Source organism: Rhipicephalus sanguineus, chromosome 5 (genome assembly GCF_013339695.2).
Source record: "Rhipicephalus sanguineus isolate Rsan-2018 chromosome 5, BIME_Rsan_1.4, whole genome shotgun sequence".
Classification (NCBI taxonomy): domain Eukaryota; kingdom Metazoa; phylum Arthropoda; class Arachnida; order Ixodida; family Ixodidae; genus Rhipicephalus; species Rhipicephalus sanguineus.
Genome location: NC_051180.1, coordinates 72865387 through 72885106, shown reverse-complemented (window position 1 = coordinate 72885106; position 19720 = coordinate 72865387). Strand labels below are relative to the sequence as shown.

The 19720-nt window shown below is 44.1% G+C and overlaps 1 protein-coding gene across 1 annotated transcript in view; it reads right to left on the bottom strand.

The window, feature by feature from the left end:
- The window catches only part of LOC119393761 (protogenin), a 338054-nt gene that overhangs the window by 48414 nt on the left and 269920 nt on the right, over positions 1 to 19720 (bottom strand). The window contains exons 5-11 of the mRNA XM_037660896.2: positions 14721 to 14866; positions 12389 to 12523; positions 10354 to 10527; positions 8155 to 8303; positions 6497 to 6704; positions 5658 to 5795; positions 1077 to 1229 (exon numbers count right to left, since the gene is read on the bottom strand). Of these exons, the coding sequence (XP_037516824.1) occupies positions 1077 to 1229; positions 5658 to 5795; positions 6497 to 6704; positions 8155 to 8303; positions 10354 to 10527; positions 12389 to 12523; positions 14721 to 14866 (1103 nt within the window). The remainder of the gene's footprint in view (positions 1 to 1076; positions 1230 to 5657; positions 5796 to 6496; positions 6705 to 8154; positions 8304 to 10353; positions 10528 to 12388; positions 12524 to 14720; positions 14867 to 19720) is intronic.

Here is a 19720-nt window from a genome sequence, read left to right as displayed (position 1 = left end):
TGCTGAATTTACTTATTTGGAAAGCTTATATAATATTGACGATGACTTGATGAATTCAGGGCGCGCAAGAAGCAAGACAAGTTGACGGACTTTTTTCATGCGAAATAAAGTGCGCTAACTTGCAAAAGAAGTTCTCGCCTTGTTCTTTAGCATATGTGAGCGAATCGTCATGTTCGCGCTTTTTACGATTTCAAAAAACTGTGTCGAGGCCTGCAGTGCTTTAATTAAAGCCTTAAATACGCATATTTCGTATTTCGAATTATCGATATATCGAACTATTTCGCGATCCCCTTCGAGTTCGATATATCCGGGATCGACTGTATAGAGCATTTCAGTGGCTAACTAAGCCGGTGAAGTGCAATGTTTCTGTTTTTGGATTCCACACCTGACCTGCAGCATATGTACTGTACCATCCATTGATGAAGGGTCCATCACATGGTTTGGTCATTTCAAACACTAAACTGCTTGCGGTAAATTAGTGCAAATAAAAAAACGACAAGGAACATGAGGAAGGAGATGAGGACAAGTTCTTCCTTGTGTTCCTCGTCGTTTTTTTATTCGCGCTAATTTATCTCAACCAGTCATGCACAACCAACTAGCCCAACAATCAATTCTTTTAAACACCCAAGTCTGGTGCATAGATCATGCAGTGGCAATCATGTGTGTGTGAGTGTGTAGGATCAAGCAGCTGCATATTGTGAAAACAGCTGAAATTTAGAAACAGGAGCTCGGGCGCTGTTTCTCAAAAGGAACCCCCCAAGTCCTAGCTGAAGACTCGACATCATACACACAAATGCCTGTAAGGCACACTGGCTGCAACATTCCTGATCATGGCAAACAACGTTGGTAAATTGTCCAATGCTAACATGCAAATCACTTTTGCTCAATCAACAGTTTAAATCCTTCATGGGTGCAAATTTTTGCAAATATTAATTTCAAGAATCATGAAAAATGTGGCTGGAAAAAAAAAAGGTGCCAGCACGTTGAAATCCTGATTTGGAATTTTCGTTGCTTTTTTCTCCTTTCATTAAGCGCAGAAAGAAAGGTATTTGGTCACTGCACGTGGCTTAACGTACCATCTTCTCCAGTGATTTGGGTGACTTTCTCCGACTGCTCGCTGGCGCTCTTGCCACTGTAGGCTCGCACGTAGAATGTGTAGTTGGTGAATGGCGTCAGCTTTTCTATAAGGAGTGCCGTGTTCACAGAGACCTTCTGAAGCTCATTGCCACCTGCGAAAAGTTGACAAATACTTTCAGATAAACCTACAATAGTGCTGAACAGATAGCTGAAACATCTGCATTCAGCAGAGGCTGTTAATGTTGTCCATAAAGGAAAACTGTGCAATCTATAGATACACAGTTTCCTTAACTAAGCTTCTCAGATTGCATGTGGTGCATAGAAATCTTGGCACATGAAGTAACACAAATATTATGATTCCCAAATACGCTTTAAGCAGACAAAAAGCTTTTACACTTGTCACAGAGCATTCACTGACAACTTATAGAACTCCTGCATCGTCATTGTCAAATTTGAAAATGTGGCTGCAGCACCAGTGAGTGTCTTCTGGCTTCCACTTCAAGATCGCTGGCAAAATTCCGAGTAAACATAGAAAATTTTTGAACGAAGAAACAGCGCTAGAGCAGGGCGAAGACAAGAGGATATGAACACGGCGCTAACTAAAAACCATCGCTGACTAACAACTAGCGCCATGTTCATGTCCTCTCATCTTCGTCCTGTTTTAGCGCTGCTTCTTCGTTGAAAAATCAGTATATACCAACCAGCCCAATTCAAGATGCTAAAACATAGAAAAGCACTGTTTTTGCTTTATGGATGAAGGCTAGAAAACACTGTTATTGCATGCTGTTGCGGGATGCTTTAACTATTACAGTCAAATCCCGCTACAACGAAATTGACGGGACGCGCGAAAAAGTTCGTTGTCGCGGAATTTCGTTGCAGCGAAATTTCATCTACAGACCACAAAAGTTAGGAAGATCTGATGATCATGACTCGTCCTTTGGTCCCGGCATGCGCATGCACTGTCCTTTGCATTTAACTGTCGCTAACTCGGTCGCACTTGGCCGCACACCGGGTGAATGTATTTTCTCGCGTATAACACGCGCAAAATATACAAAAAATTTAGCGTTAAACGCGGGGTGCGGGTTATACGCGAATTTCGTTGCGCAAGTTGGCTTCACGGCAACGCAATGAAGGCGGCTTTGCGTCAATAGGCGAGTTATACAAGGCTACCCTCGAAGCGTGCCGAGCGCGTAGCGCCGCGAAGGAGCGTGCCAAAGTTCGGTAGAGGCTAAGTGAAAACAAAGTGCCGAAGCTCCGCACTACCACAGTCATAAGCGAGAGAAAGGAAAGTCGAAACGCTTCGTGCCGTTTTACGACTTTGTTGCCTTTAATCTTTCTTCAGGTGTGTTAGCTGCGTACTTCAGCATATTCGCTATCGATAATCGCGACGATAGCGACCGCGGTCTCTGCCGCGGTGTTCTGCGCAGCGCTTCCGGCAAACGGTAGCGACGGTAGTTCCGTTTTCAATCTGTGCGCGCTGGCCGTGCGTGTGCCTTCAGAACTGCGTCGTTGCTATCTGTGATCGCGTCTACCGTGGTTTTGGCCGCAGCATTGCATTGAGTCGGTGCACGTACGTTCGATGGATGCGCGCGTACTTGCGTGGTCGCCCGTGATCGCGTCGACACGACCGCATTTGTATTCAAAGCGGTTGCGGCAGAATGCAGTTACGCTTGGACTAGGTGCGCGCTGGCGGCGCGTGTGCCTTCAAAACGCCATGGATGTCATTCACGATCGCAGGGCTTGTGACGACGAGCAGTAGTTTTGTTTTGAGTAGAGCAGTGCGAATAGCAAAATTTTAAGTGCGAAGCGAATTCGAATAATAAAGATTGAGTGCGAATCGAATCGAATAATTTCGAATAATTTTCGAATCTTTCTCAAACATTTTTCGAATAATTCGAAGTGAAATTACAGAAAAAGTTGCAGAGAATCCCTTAGTATGTTCTTGTGAGATCGCAACATGAAAGAGTTTCTTTCCGCTAGGTTGATGAAGCGCTGGTGGGGTCATATTTCATAGTTGTCTTTCTTATCAAGAGTGAGGCAATGTGGAGGCCGAATTGTATTTATGTACATGATTTGGTGCAACCAAAGTGTTGCCGACAACACTTTACACGTGATAGGCAGAGATGCCATTTCCTCAGCCTCTCCTCCTCTTTCAAATTCTGTGGAGGCCCAACTGATGCGGCGGACAAGGGTGTGCTCCCTTCAAGTCCAGAGTTCCAAATCTGCCTCGTAAACGTCGATATATGAGAACATCTAAAATTTTGCATGCTAAAAAGCTTCGGCGTCCGATTTTTCTGACTTCCTGCCCAAATTTCAGGTCCAAAACAGCATTAATTGAGCCCCCAACTCTGCCATATCTTTCATCTCCATGTTGGAACCAGCGTTTTCTTGAGTTAATACATTTGCGACCGTAGCGGAGCTTGAAAGGCAGCTTTGCCGCAATACGCGGGTGTGATGAGGTGAAGCATATTGAAAATCTAGGGGCCACTTCCAAACGGACGTTGATTGTCTCTTGGCAAAGTTCGACCGTAACGGAGCTTGAAAGGCAGCTTTGCCGCAATACGGGGGTGTGAGGAGGCGAAGCATATTGAAAATCTAGGGACCACTTTCAATCAGACGTTGACTCTCTCTTGCCTAAGTTCGACCGTAACGGAACTTGAAAGGCAGCTTTGCCGCAATACGGGGGTGTGATGAGGTGAAGCATATTGAAAATCTAGGGACCATTTCCAACCGGACTTCGTCTTTTGGCTAAGTTCGACCGTAACGAAGCTTGAAAGGCAGCTTTGCCGCAATACGAAAGTGTAATGAGGTGAAGCATATTGAAAATCTGAAGGGGTCATTTTCAACCGGACGTTGACTGCATTTGTCTTTGGAAAGTTCGAATAGTTCGAATAGTTCGAATAGTAAAATTTCAGTGCGAATCGAATCGAATAGCAAACACTATTCGAAAAATATTCGAAATTTCGAATATTCGCACACCCCTAGTTTTGAGTGCTACGTCAAAACAATGGCGGGAGTTCATCAACGATTCTTCCGCGGCCCGCACGCGCATCAAACCCGCCGGCAGCATCATGGCGGATGGACGATCTGTCGCCGAGCATCTCAATGGCGAAAAATTTACCGGGATGTGCGTGAGGTGGCAGAAAGCATGTCTCCAATGAAGACACGGGTATTGCGATGCGGCCGCACGGCTCTGGCAACGAGAAATGGTCGAGTTTCTAGCGGAATTTCGCGGCAATCCTAGGCAAGCTCCTTTTCCTTATGTGGTGGCACTTGCGAAAACTTCGTTCAAGTGGAAATACCCAGAAAAAGTATTCGTTGTGACGAGACATTTTTCGCATTGTTTTCTATGGGCGGCTGACAGGGAATCGAAAATTATTCGTTGTGGCGGAAATTTCGTTGTAGCGGTATTCGTTATAGCGGGATTCGACTGTATATCACGCAACACTTTGCTTCATATATGCGATGCATTATCCCAAAAAGTCAGTACATGCCCCCTTTGCAGCAATTCTGGATTCTGCACTCAGAAGGTGTCATCTGGCAATGTGTGCACTGGAGCCTGAAGCGCCATTTCTTTTTCTTTTATTTTTGCAGTATGCAATTTAACCAATGTAAACTGTCTATAGGTCTGGGATAATAAAACGATTCAGCTTTAATTTGTGGGAATCGAGCGTGCCCTCCCCTTTGGCGCCTCGTTCCCCAGCTAGCGCGTGTGTTGGCCCTGCGAGGGCTCGAGCGCCGGGGGCCACCGTTAATCGGCAGTATGGCGACCACGGCGGCAGCGCCAGGCCTCTTTGTCTGGTGCGAGCCATGCGTTGGCTTCCCGGCGCGCGGGCACGCATCCGGGCATGCCTGGACATGCTCACGCCACTAAGCTAGCTTACATCACTGCGCAACGCCTGTCCTCATTGGCCGCCAGTGACAACCCCCTTCCCCCTTTAGCTCGCTTCTGTCTGGCGCTGGCTTGCCTGCGTCAGATGCTCTCAGGCTAGCACGAGAGGTTGACGCGCTGCTCTAGCAGGCGGCTTCTCATTTGTGTGCTCGACTGCTGCCCTTTGTGTGATAGTCGTAGCGGCGCTGGCAAGCGTACTCAATCGGTCTTGCGGCCTGCAAGCCCATGACTGTGGTACTGTGCTGCATCTTGGGTTAATAAAGCCGTGTTGTTTCTTGACATCCTGCTTCGAGTGCCTTTTCTGCGGTGTGCCGGAGTCAACGAACCCGGCCGTAGCGTCTTTGTTCGCTGCGGCAGTGGAGAACGTCGCGTCCCTTCACAGTCGCCTCGTAGGGTAAGCTTTGTGCTAAACCTATCTCCACAAATTCCATTTCATTTTGTTCATTTTTGTTTCATAGTGAGTGACTCAATCATGATCAAAACAAAACTAGACTAGACAGGAAAGAATCACTATGTCAAATGCTGCCCCTAAGCAATCCCTTATTAAAATTTTCTTGTTTTCTCTCTAAAGAGCATGCAGGCAAAAAAAAGAAAAGGATGTAGAAGACAGTGTACACATGACTCCCTTCTAGTGAGCCATCCAATGGAAGCAACAAAAAAGTAAAATAAGAACAGCTCTCTCAGGTACCGGCTGTGGGGAGGTAGTGGATTGAGTAGGCCTGGATTGTCTGTCCCGGCGATATGGCAGAGGGATTCCAGGAAAGCAGAATGGCTGTGCTTGAATTTGTCACAGCCTTCAGACCAGTCGGAGGGCTTGGCTGGTCCCCTGCAACCAAGAGTGGACCAAATGTGATAAGCATGCTTGATGCTACCAAATGATCCATACTACCGCAGGAAAAATGAAACATGTAATTTTTTTCTCTTGTGCTTCTAGAAAATGGTGACATCTTCACTGTGTCTATGTAGTGTGACATGTATTGCATTACCAAAGCATTCTGCAGGAAAAAGAAAGAATTCCGTAAAACTAAACCATCAACATGAAAGTTCCAATGTGTCAAGCTCAGATGTGCACAAATCAGGTTATCAATGCTCAAAAAGAAGCTAGACATTTCCTCTCATACAGCATCACTATATACATATTAACAGATGTATTTCATATAGAAAAGCCTAAACTTATGTCACGTCCCAGTCGTAAATATTAATATCAGGTTCACTTGAGCATCTCATATTAGTTTACATTCTTTCTTTTTTTATATAATTTTCTTCCCTCTCCTCTGGAATCTTTCAATCCCATTCCCCATCCCTATACAGAGTAGCATGCCAGCAGTTATATACACGCCGGCAAAAAATCTCTGTTTTTATTCTAATAAAGAGTCTCGCACTCTCTCTATGTGTGTACATGTATCACTAATCCCTAAGATGAATCGCTATCACTAATCACAAGGAAAAAGTTTTAAATCTGCAAACCGAGTAATGCTGCATGCTGTTTGCCCAATGCCGGTTGCCCACATACGAGAGCCCATTTACCTGAGGCATTCAGCACCAGTCGAGCAGCAAGGGTGTTTAGGCCAGCTATGTTGGTTGCCAGGCACTGGTAAAAGCCTGCATCACGCTTGACTGGGTGAGAGATGACGAGCACATTGCTCGCGGGGCGCCGCTGGTGCGGCGGGCCACTTTCTTCAACCATGTGGCGCCGTACCTTCCGCAGATACTTGTTGTCCTCCGACCGCATCACCTTTTGTTGGCAAGAAGATACCGTGAAAGAGAGAAATCAGGCGATCCCTCGGAGCTTGACTTATTGTTGGCAAAAACTGAACAGAGTCAAGAGACAATTAATTCAAGGAAAGCATAGATAAAATAATAAAAGACACCAACCACGCTCACTCAAAGCAAGAACATTTACTTAAAAAGATCAAAATCTGATTGAACAACTTGGTCCCTTCTTCAGGGGTAACTGAGAGGAACCAGTGAAACCAACACTATATAATACACGCAGCTGGCTCCCCTGTTCGGTTAGAAGAAAATTGTAATGTAGAAATAATGATGAAAAGGTATATCAATGTAAGGGGCAAGAAGAGAGTGGCGACGGTCAGGGAACAAACACATGTTAGTGACATGTTAGTCTAACTTAATAAGAAAAAATAGGCATGGGCATGGCATGTAATGAGAAGGCAAGTTAACCGAAAGAAGGCACGTGACGGGAGTGGCAGAAAGTTAGGTGGGCAGGAGAGATTATATGACCACAGCTAGCACAAAACAGGGTTAATTCGAGAAATATGGAAGAGGCCTTAGTCCTGCAGTGGGTGTGGCCAAACTGATGACGATGATGGTGATATTGTTAAAGAAAAAAAAAGAGGCAATTTGCTCACAGATGAGAGCCAAATTCACAAGTTCAATGAAATGAGTGCGCTGCTCTACTGATTGAGCAATGACATCAGCTGTCCCTCATATTTTCTTTCTTTGATACTTACGTGCGTAGCAAAGTTAGTCCCAGGAATGTTTGCCCAGCACCACTCCCAGCCATCGAAACAAGTACTTTACAGAGTCCATGAACGCAATGCATTTAGTCGTGCTACTTTCAGTTTTTGTCATTTAAGTGCTACTCGAAGGGCTAATTCATCGAGTGCCCAAACAAGAAAGCACTGCTTAGAAGCATAAAACTGCACAAATACTTGCACTAGTACTCGCACAAGACTGAAATGCAAAATTTTTTTAGTATAACGACTGCTATGAGCAAATGCTCGTGATAACCACGTCTCGTCGCTGCAAATCTGACCCCTAAAGGTAATTTTGGCTCTGATATAAGTGTTTGAGTCAAAATTATGCTGATATGACACGAACTGGAGATGCTGCAAACACATTTTGTGCACAACTTAGCCCTAAATTTTCGCATTTCAATGCACGAGTACCGTACAGTCCCATTTAAAACAAACATCGAGGTAACGACACCTTGAATTATCCTATGTTACAACGCATTAGCTTGCTCAAGTAAACTTGAGTTTCGATTTCAATGAAACAAAGCCTTGAAATAGTCGGCATGAACTTTGGCATCTTCACGAGAACAATCACAAAGAATACTCAAGAGTGCTGATTCATTTTAAAAAATGAATCAATCCATTATGCTGTCATGACTTTTTTTTTTGACCTAGTAAAAGCACATACTGCTGTGGCGATCTTTGACGCACCTTAATGCGACCATTGATGACTAGGGGCTGGCCATCTTTGAACCAGCGCACTTCAGGTGGAGGATATCCCTGGGCATCGCAATCGAATCGAACTGTACGAGCAGCGGGGCGAACTCGACTTATCATGTCTGATGCAAAGGTTGGGGGTTCTGCAAACAGTTAAAAAAGATTGAACAGGAAACTGTGAATGTAAAGGTGAAACATTTCCTGTACGCACCGGCAGCCAAAAAAAAGTAAATAGATTGACATTCTTTGGCGAGAACTTCATGTGAGGCTTGCTTTGCATAAAATATAACAGGAAAATTAAGATCAACCAGTCCCAATGTAACACAATTCCAATGAATGTATGGGAAACTGTATAAGAAAAATCTACAAGGTGGTTAGAGCTTATCTGGAAGCTGCAGCTTAACCATGTAAAAAGTAACCCTTACAGTAATTTATTTATTTATCACACCCTCAGGGTATTTCAAGTATTTTTTACATAGGGGAGTAACTTACAGAGCACATAAAAAGGTCACAAAACATACAATGTGGGATGCACAATTTGACATAGAGAATACGAAAGGAATACAATGAAAAATAGCTATTACAAAAAGAAAAGAACAAAAGAAACGAAAACCCCCTAATTTTTTTTAACAGCTTAGGGAAGCTATATAGATGTTTTGGAGTAGCATTAAAAGGGGAAAGCTTTCACTACACGGCTTTTTAGGGCAACAGTAACACAATTTAGTGTCCCAGCTAGATTCATCAAACTATCTGTACAAAGCAAGATAAATCTAACGACGTGTTGTACCACTTCTCTAGGAAAAGTCACTAAGAAATATATATATATATAAGGTCCACTCTACATCTAAGACATGACATGCTCAAACTCTTGGCACAGTACAAATCACAGTTTAAGGGGGTATGGTAAGGTAGATCGACCAAGACAGCGATTTTTTTATTTCACTACTAAAAAATAATATACACCCCGAGGAGCAAAACCGTGCATTGGCGAGCACTTAGGAGCGCCAGAAGCCATTTAGAAATGGCACCAAAAACCGCACCGCCTGGCGGATGCAAGGGCTTGTTTGCATGTTGTTTTCCATCATCGTTTCTGCATGTACGTATTTCTTTTATAATAAATATGGCTACATCGGTTAAATATATTCATTTCCTACAATTTTCAGAAGTTCTGATTGCAAATTTGGACAGCAGTAATGCCTTTGTAGCGTAGTCATTGCTTTATGTTGTGAGCACTTTCTGCGCGTGTTTTTAAACATAAAGGCGTGTTTTTCTCGGGATCGGTTTTTTGAAAATTTTCTAAACTTGATTCACCTTTTCTGCAAAACTGTCTGACTGAATGCGCTGAAATTTTTTCAGATTATACTTAAATCCCTTCCAAATAGTCTGAACCTAAAACTTTGAAAAACTGTGTGAGTTATAATTAAGAAAAAGCTTATTAATTGGACAGTCTCTCTTACGGCACGTGACATGTGAAAACAATATATTTTTTCCCTTGCGAGATAAATGTAGGAACCCATTTTTAGAGCTAGGGGTTAATGCCACTATCATATGAAATTAGCATGTCAGATTTCACAGTCATACAGTTTTTCGTTTCTGAGAAAAGGTACATTTAATTTTACACCCCAGTATAAAATTTGGTACTTAGATATAAAATAGTAACAAGAGTTACAGGGTCGAAATCGCACAAAGTGAAGGCCAAAAGCTTTCTTATTGAGCACGCAAAATTTCACAATAAAATACGGAAAAGTTCCTGAGATATAAAGCAGAAACCAAGATGACCCGTTTGCCCTACCATAATCCCTTAAATCATTGGCTCAATTAACCAAAGAAAGCAGTGAATGCCAGTGAAATCTGAACAGTCATCACCCTAGGCACATGGTTTTCCTTACCCTCAGTGAGCTAAACAAGAGGTAAGAATGATAACTGACAAAATGCAGAAAATCAGGTAATGTTTATGGCCAATTTCATCTTCTCACTGTCATTATTTTTTTTTGCCACTGGGCAGCTTCTTAAAAGTAACATACTGTTCAAGTTTGCAATTTACTGTTTCCCATTTAGCGTCTTTCTTTTAAATTCCAGCAAAAATACAACTCCTAAATATTAAGGAACACACTGTTTCACACGTATTACTAGACAAGGCCATGGAAACCGCTGAACAGGGTCACCGTTGAAGTGGACGAAGCATGAACTTACCATAAATGGTCAATGTGTGTGACTGGGATGCTAATGAAAGTGTCTCGGTAGCTGTAGTTCGCGATGTGCTGATAAGGCATTTGTAGGTACCAGCGTCGCTTCGAGTCAGATTGGTAATCCGTAAATTACCTTGACCGAAATAAGTGCTGCGGCCTTCAGGCAAAAGTGCTCCACCTGAAAGAGGCAAGGCAACATAAACATTGCAAGGAGTAATGGCAACCAAAAAATTTAGATGTTTGGCCAGTGTCGTCTGAAACTCTTTAAAAAAAGAAAGCTTAATTTAATAAGTCACAATTGCAAACCTGAACCCTGTTCCTGCTTCCTCTGTTAAAGGGACACTAAAGGCAAATATTAAGCCAACGTTGATTGTTGCAATAGCGTTGCAGAAACCTCGTAGTGCTTGTTTCGTGCCAAGGAAATGCTTATTTTGAAAGAAAATCACATTTTAGTGGTCTGCACGGCGTTAGCGTACTCCAATTCACCTGCCTGAACGGACCTTCTGACGTAGCAGTTGCCGTGCCCAACGCTGCCCACCTTTACTGCCCACCCGCCGAAGCTACGATTTCTTGCGCAACAGCGAACATCAACCTTGTCAAGACGCAGCCACGGGCCACTCCGAAAAATGTATAGTTCACTGTAACGGAGCTTAGCTTGGCCAGCAGCAGCAGAAGTAGTGTATCGACAGGGCGAAAGTAGCGAGAGCCAAGCACACGCAGCAGTACGCGATACCGAAGCAACCACTGAGACGCGCAGCTCGGCGACAACGGTACTTTTGAACCACTCGCGCCATTCCCCTAGTAGCACCAAGAGGTTCTTTTTTCCACGAATCAAACAGAAACGAACAAGCAGCATTTTATTGCATCTTGTGATGTACGGAAGGTTCCTTTTTTATTGCAACTAGTTTCATTAGTAGTGGTTAATTGTACTCGGGACTCTCTGACGTCATCGGGGTCGTTTCCAAAATGTCCCACTCGTGGCGCACATCGTGTCCTACATTTACCTTAATTTCTCGATTAGTAGAGCACTGCTGTTAATAATATCGACGTTTTTAGACGTTCTCACACATGGATCTTTCACTCTGACATAAATTATTATTTGCCTTTAGTGTCCCTTTAAGGCCCCAGTAAGGCCCAAGATACTCATTTGCCTTTTCTTGTGAGGCACAACACGTTTTCAGATATCAACTATGCCAGAGAACACATGATTACATCACCGAGTCTAATGCTACCGTTAGTGTGTTCCCATAACAAAACATGGTCCTCCATGTTTAGTAATGGTGGGTTGGTTCTGCATCATCATAAACAAGCAGGCAGATACCCTAAGAGAGGAAATCATCAGGAGACAGACAAGCATATCCCACACACTTTCCTGCGCATTTTATCACAGATACGAACAGCTGGTTTACAGTGATGTTTCATAGCTGCTCATGATTGAACAAGCACAGGAAAAGTTGCACATGCCACATCAGATCTGGACCAATGGCGTTTCAGTTATTATCACGGGACAATCGCAGAGCACCTCAACTGTTGAGACATGCTGAAAGGTCCCTTTGATCAACTAAACACTGTTCTCAACTCTACTACAGCAGTATCCCCTGACACATCATGCAAGCATTCAACAAAAACATTCCAGAAATGCACTAAATGAAACTTTGACGTTATATCAGGCTAGCTGTTTGTGACAAAGACATAACGTGAAAGCAATAAAAAAAAACACATTAGAGTACACACTGGAGAAAGCATACAACAGAATTACCATATTCTCCTCATTAAAGACAGCTTTGTTATTTAATATGAATCAAGTGGCCCTACTACAAAATGTCAGCTATAAATGATCTGGAATGGTGCAGGAAGAAAACTTAACTTTAATATAGCGCAGAAAATAGACAGAGCTTCTCAGGAGAACATACCGGACACGATTTCCACATTTGTATGAGACAACTGTGCCAAAGCCTAAGCTAACATAACTTTGGCAAAGTGAGAGTACGTGCAACTTCTTAGAGGAACGCAACGAAGGTAGTAATTCAAAGGATCACCTTGCCGTATCCATGTGACAAAAGTGTGCTGTGATGACCTGGCAAAGCATTCAAGCTCAACTGTGTCTCCCGTAACAAGTGTCAGCTCCTGAGAAGATGGGTTTAGGAACTCTGGCGGCTGATCAGGGGCTTCCACTAGTGAGAGTGAACAGAGACAAGAGGTCGAGATGCAGATTAAAAGAAAAGCATTGTCCGGAGCACGATTCCAGCAAGATTCATCTCCATGTACTGCGGCAGTCTAAGCACGTCTTCACTTTGCGAACACTTCGAAGAAATCAGAATGCAAGCATGTGAAACGTGATAAGTTCACAAGCAGTAGTGTAAATAAGGCTCACATTTCTCTGTTACAAGTCACAAAAAAGAGGTAAAAAAGAATTCTGCAAAGGGCCTGCTTTGCTTTGTAAATATGCCAGTTTCTTGTTTGAATTTGTTGTTTATCTTCGTGTATGATATGAGCAATGACGAGGGAAAAATCTACACTGAAGCAGTTTCACTAGCTCTCACCACCTGTTAAATGGACAATAACAGACGTGTACAGTAAAAGCTCGTTCATTCGGATTTCTAGGGACCGGGAGAAATGTCCGAATTAACCGAATGTCTGAATTATCGAATGGTCGAAATAAACACAATAAATGCAAGAGTTTTTTCAACATACCTTTACTTTACAAAGTAATCGCGGATGCGTGTCTGTTTTCGAGCAGAAATTCGCGCGGACACAATTTTTCTGAGCCCTTCAAGGTGCTCAGCAGCTCGCATGCTGTCTGCAGTGCCAAAACAAAATTCTTCAAGGACGACGAGGGCCTCCGCGACTTCCCTCACAGTGCGAGGGGGCCCGTGTGGCTCATGGTGTGGCTGCTCTTCAGGCTCTTCGTTCTCGGATTCGTTGCCATGCATCACTTCCTTGACAATTTGCTCATCAGTCAGACAGCCGGCAGTGGCAACGCCATCATCAATGCCGATATAATCCTCTAGCGTCACTGCATCAGGCATAACACTTCCGAAATCCTGCCCATTGTCGGCACCGTCGTCCGGCGACACTTCGGCATCGCTGGAGTCAGGTACAACAAAGCCACTGTGCCTGAAACAGTTGGCAATGGCATGCGCAGGCGTGTTCTGCCACACATACGCAAGAATGCTAACTGCGCTCAGGAGACTCACGTCGTATTGTTCGCCGACGTCATGGCACAGGAGCAACTTCTTGTCAGCAGAGCCCATTTTTCAGGGCGCGCAAAATTTTTACTTTGGTGGTGAAGTCCTTCGCCTCGTACTTGGGCCGCGTCGCCGGCGTTGCCATCGGCGGAAAGTGCGTTCACACGAAAAGTCAGCACAAAAGCACCAGCAAAAATCAAGTTAAAGGAGCCATAATGAATCGTTCCTCGATAAAACGACGTTCAACGATGCAGCACACCAAAGGGAACACAGCAATAAAATGGCACCGGCAACAGCCGGCAACAACACACGCGAAGAAAAGGCGTTCAACCAGTCTCAAGTCAAGCCAAGTTGACAATTGATGTCCATGGCGATGCTGCGTTTGAGCTTCACTTTTGTTCCGAATTGTTCTTTTTTCATTTTCGAGCCTCGCCAGCGGCCCGAAAGTCGCCGAATTATCCGATTTGCGGTCAAATCTGTCCGAAATAACGAGCGCCCAGTCTCATAGAGTGATGCGTGTATTTACAGGGACAAGATGACGTGTCCGAATTAACCGATTTTCCGAATTAACGAGAGTCGAATTAACGAGCTTTTACTGTATATACAATGCAACTAGACAAAGGAACTGCTTATCTTACCCTGCTGTAAGTTAATGCCTTCTTTCTTTTTTTTTCATCTTCATTTGTGCTTTAAGAGGACAAGTTTCAACAGCCATTATTTCTATTGCTATGTCTGACACACATATCAATGACTGGCACTGAAACAGTGGAATGTGTCATTGTTTCTTTTTCCTTCTTAGGTTTCCATAACTTTTAACAACCTTTCCACATGGCTAGAGGGAAATGCATCGGTTTTCTCTCCTTTAATTTTGCAAACAAGCGTTTAAACATAAAAATATTTAGATCTTAATATACAACCATAAAATTTCATAACACAATGTACAAAGATTTGGAATCTGTGGCAGAAGTCACAATGATGGTGTGGTCTAGTGGTGAAGATACTGCAGTTCAGATGCACAAGGACTGAGCAGAAAGCTTGTTTAAGCCATAAACATTATTCACCTTTTTTTTTTTCATTTGCCTTTTTTTATTTTTTTACTTTTCTGATAAAGCAGGCCACATTACAATGCTATGCTTTAACAGCATATTCGTTGCAAACACTTCAAAATGTCCGTCACACGTACCATGACGAGCTGACTGTAACACTGTCAATGCAGCTTCAGCACTGTACTGGGTCTTTGCAGCACTTTTCGCAATGCAGCGATAGCTTCCAGCATCAGCAGCTGTAACATTAACAATCTGCAGGGCCCCAGAAGAGAGCTGTGTGAACCTGAAAAGATAACATATCACGTGGATTGCCAGGTGTATCTTCTGTAAGTTGAATGATGCACTTCTACATTTCTTTGGTCCCTGCACTGATACTTAAAATACTTGCTCGTAACTTAAAAGGAGACTTCGGAAGACAAGGACAAGTGCAAGGACAAGGATGCGCTTGTCCTTGTCTTCCGAAGTCCCTGTTTGAGTTACGCACTCGTATTTTAAGTAGCATGAATCACCAACTCGCCCAATCAGACATTTTAACCTGCAGTGATGCTTCAGAAAGGCACCACTGCAACCTCAGAAGACTTAACTGAGCTCTATGATGAAAAGTAGTGCACACACACACACATGTAAGCACACACAAGCACCAACCTCAGCCACTACCACACATTCAAATCAAGCAAACAGAAACGTGTCATTACATGCCAACACTTAACCAGAACAAATCAAAAGCACACTTACCAGAAAATTTAAATTATTGTGAACAAGTTCTAGGCCCTCTTTTCTTCCTTATTTATATAACTGATTTATTAATGATGTTCTGCTGCTTTTAGATCATTGAAACTTCAATTTCAAATCATACGCAGTAAACACAGAGAAAAGCTCACTTTAACAGGCAGCACATGCAAAGCTGTTTTTCTTCCTGTCCAAGCATAAGCTATTTGTTAGTTACGTACACACAAAACCTATGGTAAAACAGCACTGGCCAGGTGGTGTGCCTAAAATTTACCCGATGCGCCACCCTGGTGAGCTGGCTGAGAAACACTTAAGTCTCAAAGAGCAGCTGTGAGGTTTACGAGGCCACATTGAAAAGCATGCTGAACGTCATATGACACTACCACGGCAGTCTGCTTTTGCTCGATGTGCGTCGTTTTGTAGGAACTTTAAAACACACAAGACCAATGAAGATCTGGACACTTCGCTGCAATGTGGTGCAGCAGGTGAACAGAGATGCCACTGATTATTCTTGGCTATGGCTTCAGCTATGTGGTGCGCGCGGACGGGAACCTTCGCGAGAGTATGCTGTTGAAAAGATGGAAGATGTCCAATGCAGAGTATGTCTATGATGTGGAAGAAACTATTTCGTAGAGACATCGATTGTGACCTTTCGGCGAAGCGCCAAGCATTGTATGACGCAAAGTTCGAATTGCACAAGCGAAGCCCGATGCGGTATGCAGTGTGCTCGTTATGCGCCCGCTTTGAAATAAAATTAGTGTCTCAGGTCGCACAGGGGTAAGATTCAGCCCAGTGACCGATGTTTTGAGCGAGCACATCACATTTATGTAATCAGTACAGTAGAACCCCGCTGATACGTTTTTGAAGGGACCGTAGGAAATAAACGTAAGAGACGGGAAACGTAACAGCCGAAAAACAGGAAAAACGGCAAAATATTTAGTGGTACAGAATTTTATTTCAATTCTTACGAGCAGCACGAAAATTGGCGCGCTCAGCCGCGATCTAGTCGATGGATAGAAACGCGGAGCTTAGGACGGCCTTATCCACAGAAATGTAATCAACGTATGTGATTTTTTTAACACCAACAGCTGTAGGCATGAAAGAACTAAGCACACGCAATCACGACCGGCGCGGCGAGTCCGACCGCGAACCGCACGCACGACCATGCGAGCTCCAACCAGCTCGAACTCCTCCCGTTCTCCGACAAATAACGATGATGATGAGTCTACGCCAACGCGATGGCAGAAGTGAATGCCAATCTCGAAGGCCTTGCTTTCGCAAGCAATTACGTCATACACGCCATGTTTGTGCAATGCAAATCTCAGAGGCTATGCTTTTGTCAATAGTAAATGCCAATCTCGAAGGCCTTGCTTTCGCGAGCAGTTACGTCATAGACGCCATCTTTGCAATTTGAATCTCGAAGGCCATGCTTTTGTTTGCATCAATTGAAAGATTCTGTTGCTTGCGCCTCTCATGCGGCTAATATTACGGTCAAACGAGGCCAAGCTGCGTGAAAATGCGCCATGGCCGCTCTCTTTGGTAGTCACTCGGTCGGCTCCGGGCGCACTTCGCGACGTATCATACGGGAACGGTCCGACAGTTACGACGTAACAGCGGGGTTCCCAATACATTGTATCCTATGAGAGCTATGCCGGGACCGGCGGAAAACGACGTAACAGCCGGGAAAACGTAACAGCCGGGAACGTAACAGCGGGGTTCTACTGTAGTACAGCTCTCATACTATGTTACAGAAGCTGTTTCACTACACGCTTTCCTTTACTGTGTTTTCAACGGCTAGTATACACCTACTAAATGCTCGTAGCACAGTCTTGTAAAAGAAGTTTTTGAAGCGGATCGCGAAGGCAACCTGCTCATGAAAAGCCAGTGTAAAGTGGATATTAGTGGTGTTAGTGGAAATGCAAACATGTCGCAGCGGTCGTGCTTTAACGACATCGACCCGCTGTGGTCTGCAGACCGTTTGCAAACTTGCGGTCGGCCGGCCTCTGAGCCTCACACTTAAAAAAAAAGTGGCGAAGCTTGCACTAAGAACTACACCGCGCAAGCCTTGAAACCGTGAAACTGGACGACTCTGAAGATTTATCTGCTTGCTTTTAGGTTGTTTCTAGGCCTTAGCTAGGTGATGTTGTTTCTGGGTTGCTTCTAGGTCACTGCTAGGCTTTAGCTAGGTGCTACGATGTTAGCCAAGTACTGCGATGTTAGATAAGTACTAAGACATTATAGATAATTACTACTACATTATATTTAGGCGCAATAGACAGCCGAATGGCTTGACCGAGGGTTACCCCCAGCATGAATGAGACAGCAATTATTAACGAGAAGTCATCTTTACTGAGGAAGCTTAGTCATCGTAGTCATCATACTCATCGTAGTCATCATCAGAGAAATGTCCTCCAATCTCAGCTCTTTGGAACTCCTCGGGCTTGTCCCTACCATGAAAGACTGTGACCATCATTTCATCTTCAGTCACTAGCATTTCTTGTCGTTGGTCCTCTTTCGAAGTCTCGGCTTGTGTTGCGTTACCAAGCGACTGTAGCTTTGACAAATCAATCATTGTCTCGGCAGCTTCATAGCTAATATACAACAGTTACTCATCACAGAGTATAAGTCCCTGTTGTAGTAACTAAGAACAGGAGGAGTGTTCCACGTCGGTTTCACAGGCACCTTGAACATTAGTGCATTGTGATCAGTGTGATATACGGCGACAGGCTTGCATAGCTCGATTATACAAGCCAAGTCAAAGTTTGCATAGATCATATCTGTGCAAGTGCCTCGTACAGTTGTCGGTAGGTACTTTCCTCGTGAATTAAAGCACATCATCTTGAACTGACTGATTATGTGCCCATTCAACTCGTTCCCTACCTTTCCGTCTCCTAGTGTTGGGCCAACTGTGGGAGTAGTGGGACTTACCCACCTTCTGTGGCACATACCCGTTTATGATTCGTGACACGGCAAACATATTACGGCAGCCTAGACAGCTTCGCTGTTAAAAAAAGCCTTTGAGGAACCTTGTGGTGGTTCTGTGTTTGACATGCAGTGTGTGATCAGCAATGGAACATGTGTAGACAACACGGTTTTTCTAGCAGTCGTCGTTTTGTAAACCGTCTAGAACTGTGTATGTGACAATGAGGTATAACATCTGCAATGCCGGCGTGAATGTGCAACCTAAGCTGTAATGTGCTTGTTTAACTCTTTCAAGACCAGCTTCAAATAAAAAACTTGTGATGTTTACCAAAGCGCCAACCCTTGTGCATCGGTGGAAAGCGAGTCAGAAGCGAGTTTTTTTTTTTTTCCAGAAAATAAAAGCCCTTTTTATTGTGGCATTTGTAAACACAGCAATACCGCCAATATCGAAGCTTCTTTTTCGTCATCTAATCATCGCACACAGTGGCACGCTCCACGTTAGTAGCCACTTGTATTTGCTTGTATGCCCAAGTGTTTTCGGCCGTGTCCGACAGGGTAGCGCTCCATGTCTGTGAAAACTCCAGCACTTGTTCCCCATAGGGATAGTATAGTGGAAAGTTGCTGCTAGGTTTTGATTGCTCGAAGTTTTCCAAATGCAGCTAAACTTAGGAACACTGGCACATTTCCACAAACAATATACATCAGCCACCACATGCGATACGCACCATGCAACACAAATGCGTTACTACTGCTGTAACGTCTCTCAGCAGTAGTAACGCTTAACACTTTCGTGACCGCACCTATTCCCATCGATAGTATGTTATTGATGACTTCAAGATCAAGGTTTCTCTGGGCGTTTCTGGACAGCTAACGCAATACAAAGCATAAAATAACATGTTTTTTATCAGTTTTGTATGCGAGGTTGTTTTTTCCACCACGGGGAGATTTTTAAAGCTCGTTCGCAGTCGGGTAGGTGAGCGCTCGTTGTTTCAGACTTCGAGTCGACGCCGCTCGTGGGTGCTTCACAGAAACGGCGAATTTCGGCGGATTCCGATTAATATGAGCAGGACTCTCTGGATGATGGTAGCACCACAGACACGGAAGACGACTTCGATTCGCCAGGCTTCAGTATGGACGGCGAAAGTGCGTCAAACCTCCCCGGAACATCAGCAGGTATTCGCCGGTAACTTTCGTCTTCTCCTCGGATCGTTTTATCGCTGCCACGCATCGATGTAAACATATCTGGTGCGTTCTAAAAATAACAGCTCTTACCTGCAAGGTAAGAGCTGTTATTAGAGCATCTGGCGCCGGCTGCAGAAAGAGCGCAGTTCTCTTCGCGAAGACAGCACGGAGCGCACTTTGACCCAATGCTCCGGTGTGCTGCGCGGCGGCGTCTTCGTGTTGTTTTTTACTGCAGAAGTCGTCAGAGAGATATGCAACCAAGCAGATAAGTATACGTGGATGCATACTTTCGAAAAGCCAACAC